Raw genomic sequence first — 7,730 nt, forward strand, 5'->3', positions numbered from 1 at the left:
TATTTCTATTTGGTTTTTGTTAAATAAAGATCTAACACTATTTTTTTTAAAAAGAGAGCTAAAATACTGACGAGGAAAACGGTGGAATTTGAAAAAAAAATGAAGGTGAGAACGTGTGTAGCGATAAAATGGACCCCACTAAAACACTTGTCAAAAAGTTAATGGGATCTCTCACAACTATTGTTAGTTGTGCCTCAACTATATTAAAATATGTCTACTATTCATAATTATGATTCAAACTATAGCTATTTATTTAGGGAAAACTATATAAGCCATAAAATTCAAAATATTTACAAGTTCATATCCAAACCCAAAGTAATTCCTGAAATAGCAATTCTCTCATAAATAATTACAACTCATTCCCCACCCCCACACCCCATTCATTAAGGTTGATAATTTTCGCTTAAGTGATACTAAATCAGTATCATATATTGTACTGATATCATTAAGGCTGATAATTTCGCTTAACTGATATTAAATCAGTATCATATATTGTATTGATATCATTAAGGATGATAATTTCTCTTAATTGATACTAAATCAGTATATATATATTGTATTGGTATCATTAAGGTTTCTTGTTCAGAAATTAGTCATTAGTCAATAAATGTATAAGAGTATATATATACTCTTATAGTATCATTGACTAATGTGTAATTCCTTAACAAGAATTTTTAATGATACCAATATATATATATATATATAATATCAATTAAGCGAAATTATCAGTCTTAATGATACCAATAGAATATGTGATACTGATTTAGTATCAGTTAAGCGAAATTAATTAAAAAATACATAGTGTAATTATTTAGTGAAATATGAATATAAATGAATATATATTAATAATTATTTTTCATCTACGAGGCATTTGCTTAGTTTCCCATTTATTTAACCAAAACAACCTTTTGGAAGGCACTAGAGAAATGGTTGGCGTGTGGATTCGGACTAGCATTTCGAATTTCACTCAACACGCTTAAGAAAAGCCATATACCCACCCACAAAGAAGCCAACCGGGTCGGCCCGTTATTGTTCTCCTTCCTGAATTTTCACTTAAATTCATTTAACCAAATTCAGTTTTCCTTGTTGAAGCAAATTTGCTGTTGAATCGTTGATATTGCTTCTACTCTAAATTGTAACTTGTAATCAACAGGTATTGCGACGTAGATATGGTCGTTCCCCTTAGTTGGTTCAGAAATTCATTCGCTTTTACTGATGATGAGATTTTTGTTGATGGTTTAATTGCAGAATTTTCGCCTTTGTTTGTTGTATAAGCAAACATGTTTTCGCGGATGTTTGGGAAACCCAAGCAGGAAACTAATGCTCTTATGACTCTTGACAAATTAAACGAGGTCGACATCGTTAATTTATTTATCTATATTGATATTCCTTTACTCTAATTATGATCTATATCTACGCATAATTCATTATATGCTGACCTGGGACTGCTTCCCTTAGCAAAGAAGAAGATTATCTGTTGCTTTGTTTGACAAGCTAGGGATTTTCTGTGAGTTTATAATTGATACTGCTAAACTGATATATGGTTGGGTTCATCTTTTTTTCTAATTAATCCATTCATTAGTTGGGATTAAACTAGTTTCCGGGGTACAGATAACTTGCTTAGAATATGATTATTTTGTACTGCATAGATGTACAGAACTCATATAACTAAGTTCCCAAGGGGATGGCCCAGTGGTTGAGACATGGGAGTAACAATTTGGAGAGCCTAGATTTGGTTAGCAACAGCAATACTTGGTATTAGGCCGTCTACTACAGCATTGATAGGAAGAATTACCTTGAGAACCTGTGTTTGCGCTTGTGGGTGACTGCTGCATTAGTACAAGTGTGCGCACAAACTCTAACACCGCCGATATAAAAAAAGATCTCATATAAGCGACCTTAATTCTTTAGCTTGAGGCTATTAATTGATTGATATTAAATTATCTTCAAAATCTAGTGTCAATGGCTTCCAATTTACCTGATAAAAACTATCCAGAATCAATTTACTATAATTGTCTCTTGCTTTTTAACTCGGTACATGGAATTGCCATTAGTGTGTCATGAGGATGTATATCTAAGAGGAAGCCTATCAGGGATGATATTCCTTCCTCTGGAGAATATTTTGAAGCAGTATTTAGCTATTGTGGGAAAAAGTATCTCTCTTTCTTTTCTTGCATCGCGAAGTTTGACTTCGCCAGCAAGTGGCACATAGTGATTTTCGTTTCTCCCACGCAGCACCATTCTCTGCTAGATTCCAGTTCAACCCTGCCTTGGAAAATACAATACAACCCCTTGGGCTCTGGTTGAAAGCCTCACTCCCTCCGTCGATTGGTCCAACCTTTTCAATTGTTACATTTACTTCGTGTAAATTCTTCTCCTTAGGACGTTTGACAATGTCGTTATGTGCTGCTCTCTTGCTAAATCATAGTTCGTCTTTTTTACAGTTGGTGCCTCAGGAAGAAATTTTATGAGGTTGACAATTTCTTTCCACATTCACTTTGGCATACTAGTTTTATTTATTTGGATGACATCATAGGATCACATTTACCACCAATAAAAATTGCTATGTTAGGTAAACCAGAAAGGTGATAGAAAGAAAAGTGATGGTAGAGGTCTGTGCTTATTGTGAAGTTGTATTTACTTGCTTGTTAAGACACATTCAGGGGGGAAAGAAAAAACCTGTCTTAGAATGGTAAAACATTATACAGGTCAAAGTGATTGAGGTGCTTAGGCTCTTTTGCCCTAGTTTATCCATGTTCCTCTTTTTTCAGCTTCGTATATGATTTTCCTTTGCAAGCAGGTGTATGTATTTGAATATTTTGTTATACATTTGCTTAGACACTGGAGATGCTTGAGAAAAAGGAAAAGGTGCTTCAGAAGAAGGCCTCTACAGAGGTTGAGAAGGCCAAAGATTTTACAAGAGCAAAGAACAAAAGAGGTACAGGTGATCCTATTGTGTTTTCTTGGAATTTCTAAGTTTCTCGCTCTTATAGTGACTATCACTTTGTTTTGCCCCCTGTATCTTGCTATGTGATAAACAGTATAAAGACTTAAAGAGCATAGGAACTTCTCTTGATATTTCTTACCTTCATTTCAATTGAAGGGAATTTACATGATACGTGCAGCTAGCTTACATGAGTAATTGTCGTTTTATGATGCAGCTGCAATACAATGTTTGAAGAGGAAGAGGCTCTACGAACAGCAAATTGAGCAGCTTGGCAATTTCCAGCTTCGCATCCATGATCAGGTTTGCTAGTCAGTTATCAATTCTTTTGTTTAGTGTTGGATGAGATTCTTGTTGTGCACCTGTTCACATGTCGAACTTCAATTTCTAGATGATAATGCTAGAAGGCGCAAAAGCTACAACTGAAACTGTTGATGCTTTGCGAACTGGAGCTTCTGCAATGAAAGCAATGCAGAAAGCAACGTAAGTAACAAAGTCACTCTATATAGTTATCGCCAAATTACTGAAGCACATGTCTACTATTTTTTTTCTATCATTTGTTCTTACTCTATACTTCATTCATGTGATCTCTGGAGTATATTGGGTTATTATTGTTTCTTTTGTCTGATTACACAATGCATTCTATTTACAGAAATATTGATGATGTGGACAAGACAATGGATGAAATAAATGAACAGACAGAGAATATGAAGCAAATACAGGAGGCTTTGGCTACTCCAATTGGTGCAGCAGCTGATTTTGATGAGGTTCCCGATCTAATGCTAGATTATGCTTTCCTATTAGCTCTATGGACTTCATTTGTTGGACAGTTTATATTTTATGCAAGAGTACTTTGTCACATAAAATGTGTATGTATTTCTGCTAGTTCTGACATGCTGTTGTTGCAGGATGAATTGGAGGCAGAACTTGAAGAACTGGAAGGTGCTGAATTAGAAGAGCAGCTGCTTCAACCAGCAACTACAGCTCCTGCTGCTCCAGTCCATGTTCCTGCAGGGAAGCAACCTGCTCGGCCCATTCCTCAGAAGCGTACAGCTGAAGAAGATGAACTTGCTGCGCTGCAAGCAGAGATGGCTCTTTAAGCTAGTCCGTCTTTTATTTTAACCGGTAACTATAACTACCAGCCCATCTGAAATTTATGTATGTCTATGACTTTTAACTATTAACTTACTGATTGGTGAAATGTGAGCTCCTGTGTTTGAAAGATTCCACCAAAAGACGTGCAAACATTTTTTGATATGAATTGTTGGAGTCCTTACTTCCATTTGCATATAGTGTATCTAGTATTTACAATCATTTGGTCCCGATTACTTGGATGAAAGTGCTAGTATGCAATTGCTATGTATGGTCCTTTATTGGTTTGTGATCGTATTTGTTTTTCTGCAGGTATTATCACGGGTAGCTTACATATAGAGACTGGTTATATGCATGTAAAAAACTACTGCAAATGCTTTCACATTTCTCGATATCTATGTGGGTTAATATATAGGGCTGTGTACATATTGGTGTTGCAGAAAATGGTGAATTCTATGGACACCAGAATTTGTGGTTTATGTTCCTAAGTGAATTTTATGTTCACTACCGTCTTCTTTTTTTCTTTTCTTTTTTTTAAATTCACAATTTCCATAGTTATCTTGTACCATCTCGGAAGGAAAATAATATAAAATGTATTGTCTTGTTTCTGCAAATTGGTGATTGAATAATGTGTACCTTGGTATTTTTGTATCTTACTATCCTGTCATTGCTTGCAAATCCCTTGATATGTTTTGGATCCTTCCTTACTCATGTTGTACGCATGGGATGTCTTCGTCTGAATGTTAAATGGTTTTGCTTGCACCAACTGCGTGGGCTAGATCTGTGCCAAAGCATATTATATACTTCCATGCCAATGTAGATTTCATTCTTATGGTCCATTATGGTGTTTCTTTTTCTTTTTCTTTCTTTTTTTTTCGCCTTGTAGCATGGGAACTGAGCTACTGATTTATGGTACGAAAAGCTGAAATTTGGTAGTAGAGTGTATCGTAAGTGATTAATGTTTATCGGGAAAAGTGCAGTTGAATTTATATATATGAGATCAAGAATACGCGTCTTGGTTTAAATTGTCAAATTAGCAGTCAAATATATTCATGCATATAAGTAAAAAATGGGGAAAAGGCATAAATTTACTTCTGAGTTGTCTCGAAAAGTTAGCTATACACTAATATTACTGGGGCAACCTGTTACATACATATAATACTCAAAAGTAAATTTAATTCCACCTTCAAACCTGACGTGGAAATAAAATTAAATACAAAATAAATAAGGTGTGTTCGAGTCAAAATAAAGTCAAATTTTCCCCACCCGTCTCCTTCATGCCACCCTACCTTTCTTCTCCTCCTTCATTTATCTTATCACAAACACTCTTTTTGTTATGGTTAATGAGAAAAATAATTTTTTTCCATGGTAAATTTTCAAGAGAAAAAAAAAAACAACATTGCGGAATAGAAATCCAGTGCAAAGATTGGTGAAGTTGTTCAATTAATTAGGTTCATTGCTTGAAAAGAATTCCGACGAGACATCTAAAACTAGTCAATTCTTACTACTTCCATATCAAATTCATCAAGTCGAGCATTGATTATTCAATTTATAATTGTCGTTTTTGTTGAATGTTAGCATGTGAAATAAGAAAATTCCCGAATCTTTCTTTTTTTGTATAAAAAGTTTCTTGGTTTTGCACAAAATCTGATTTTTAAATGTATATTCATAGATCTTTCTTCTCTTTCAAAAAAAAATCATCTCTAGGTTTTCTTCAAAATCAATAATAGTAAATCGAGCACTAATCTTTGTAAATAAATATTGCAAATTTTCACCATTCTCCTCTTTGAGCTTGAATGAAATTTGTAATTGTGATAATGTACGAACCTTCTCGTATAAATTTTCATCGCTTAGTTGGGTATTAATAGCGTGTTGCCCTAAGGGCTTTGTAATTACATTCTTAGCATTTCATGTTGATATTGGCAGCATAACAATTAGTTTGGCATAGAAATTATGTGATTGCAACGCCTATAAACTACATAGCTAGCCTACAGGACTTTGGTCTATCATGCCGACTATAGAGGAAAAAAATTAGAGTTGTAGTTTTACCTTTCGATAAATAGCATCGTGACTGCATATTGAATTATGGTGATGAGTTATTAGGTGTTTCACCTACTTTTTAGTGATCTTACCATTCGATATGATATACATATTGTTGTTTAGGTCGCATAGGAGGCCATCTTTACTTGTTAACAAATTAGAAGAATGCTTGATGCCTACATGTGACTATCTCATCAGTTGTTACAATTTGGTACTAAGCCTTTGAGTTATATACATATAAATGTCCCTTTATTTGTTTCCTAGTAAGGTCATTGGTAAACATACCTTGCCTATGGGCTATACTTAGCTTATAAAAGATATCAAATGTCTAGAAAGACCATATTAAAGCCTATAGAGCTATATTGAAGTTTACTCACTTATGGACTTCCTTTATGTCTAAGTTGACATTACTGATCCTTACTAGAGTTTTGTATGCTCGAGTTGTAGGTATAAGAGCCCAAAAGATTTAGATTCAAGTGCACGAGCCCATAAGACTCAGATACAACTATAGGAGCCCAAAAGGCTCAAGATACAAATACAAGAATTACGTGTGCTCAAGATACAAATACAAGAGCTACGTGTGCTCAAGATACAGTAAAATTTAGAAAATATATGGTTAGTTTTTGTAACTGATATAGATATTCCTCGTTGGGATCTATATTCTATTATTAGCTACCCTATATTTTTGCAAGGCATAATAATTATTTATATAACTCGCTTATATTCACATTGCTTGCTTTCAGGTTATTTGATTGCTTGTTGTTGCCCTCAGAGCTAAGAATTTAACTTGTACCTTTCGGGCTATATGCTTATTGCCTAATGGACTATTAAGACATGTACAAATCTACACATTATACCTATTGCCTACGAGGCTACATTGATGCCTAAGGACCTATTGGAAGATAGTGATTGCCTTTGGGGCTGTATACAAATTTCCTAAGGGGCTATATATTGATGCCTTTGTAGCTATATACAGATCACCTAAAGGGCTATACGCAGATTACCTAAGGTGCTTTTAGGGAATAACTATTTTCTTCAACGTTATTCACGTAGTGTTCGATGGGCTATTGAGATGTAATGATTGCCTACAATGCTAGAGAATTACCATTGGGGTATATAGATTGAATTGTACCTACCGTACTTATAGGGGCTCAAGTAGGTTTGATTATTGTTGTTTGTACCTACCAAGCTTATGGGAACTCATGTAAGTTGTATTATTTGTTGTTTGTACATGTCGAGCTTATGGGGGGCATGTACGTTGTTGTTTGATTAGTCTTTGTTTGATAGATTAAGGAGCATGCCAGTATGCTCAACTTATTCTTGACTCCCTTACCTGATTGCTTTCAGTACATTATGATACCTGCAATTATTCTAATGCATTTTATGCTCGGTAAATCAGTTTGTACTGAAGTCCCATTGCCTGGAGGCGATTCATTCTTGCCTGCAGGTCTTGACATATATGTACAAAGTCTTCTCAGTAGAATACCGAGTTACAGTAGATTGGTCAGCTCCACTTCTTTCAGAGTTGCTAAATTTAGAGGCTTGCAAGCTTTGGGTGTATGAATATGCATTGTCGATTGTGTTGGCCTTGTTGTTTTTCCCTTTTAACACACAACCTATTGACCATGATCGTACATGATTATATGTGTTTAGT

The 7,730-nt window shown here is 34.8% G+C and overlaps 1 protein-coding gene across 1 annotated transcript; it reads left to right on the top strand.

Moving 5' to 3' along the window:
• Nucleotides 1-943: 943 nt before the first annotated feature.
• Nucleotides 944-4,669, top strand: LOC125868303 (vacuolar protein sorting-associated protein 32 homolog 2). Its single transcript, XM_049548947.1, has 8 exons — nucleotides 944-1,153; nucleotides 1,249-1,352; nucleotides 2,839-2,938; nucleotides 3,162-3,247; nucleotides 3,336-3,427; nucleotides 3,597-3,711; nucleotides 3,853-4,069; nucleotides 4,349-4,669. The coding sequence occupies exons 2-7, from the start codon at nucleotides 1,281-1,283 to the stop codon at nucleotides 4,042-4,044; spliced, it is 657 nt and encodes a 218-aa protein (XP_049404904.1). The 5' UTR covers nucleotides 944-1,153; nucleotides 1,249-1,280; the 3' UTR covers nucleotides 4,045-4,069; nucleotides 4,349-4,669.
• Nucleotides 4,670-7,730: the final 3,061 nt, after the last annotated feature.

The sequence above is a fragment of the Solanum stenotomum genome, chromosome 6, assembly GCF_019186545.1.
Source record: "Solanum stenotomum isolate F172 chromosome 6, ASM1918654v1, whole genome shotgun sequence".
Taxonomy (NCBI): domain Eukaryota; kingdom Viridiplantae; phylum Streptophyta; class Magnoliopsida; order Solanales; family Solanaceae; genus Solanum; species Solanum stenotomum.

Bases quoted from the DNA above. Each gene is read 5' to 3' on its own strand.
- LOC125868303 (XM_049548947.1), top strand. From the start codon at position 1,281: ATGTTTTCGCGGATGTTTGGGAAACCCAAGCAGGAAACTAATGCTCTT. The intron at 2,939-3,161 runs GTACAGGTGATC...TTTATGATGCAG, and splicing joins AAGAGCAAAGAACAAAAGAG to CTGCAATACAATGTTTGAAG. The intron at 3,248-3,335 runs GTTTGCTAGTCA...TTCAATTTCTAG, and splicing joins AGCTTCGCATCCATGATCAG to ATGATAATGCTAGAAGGCGC.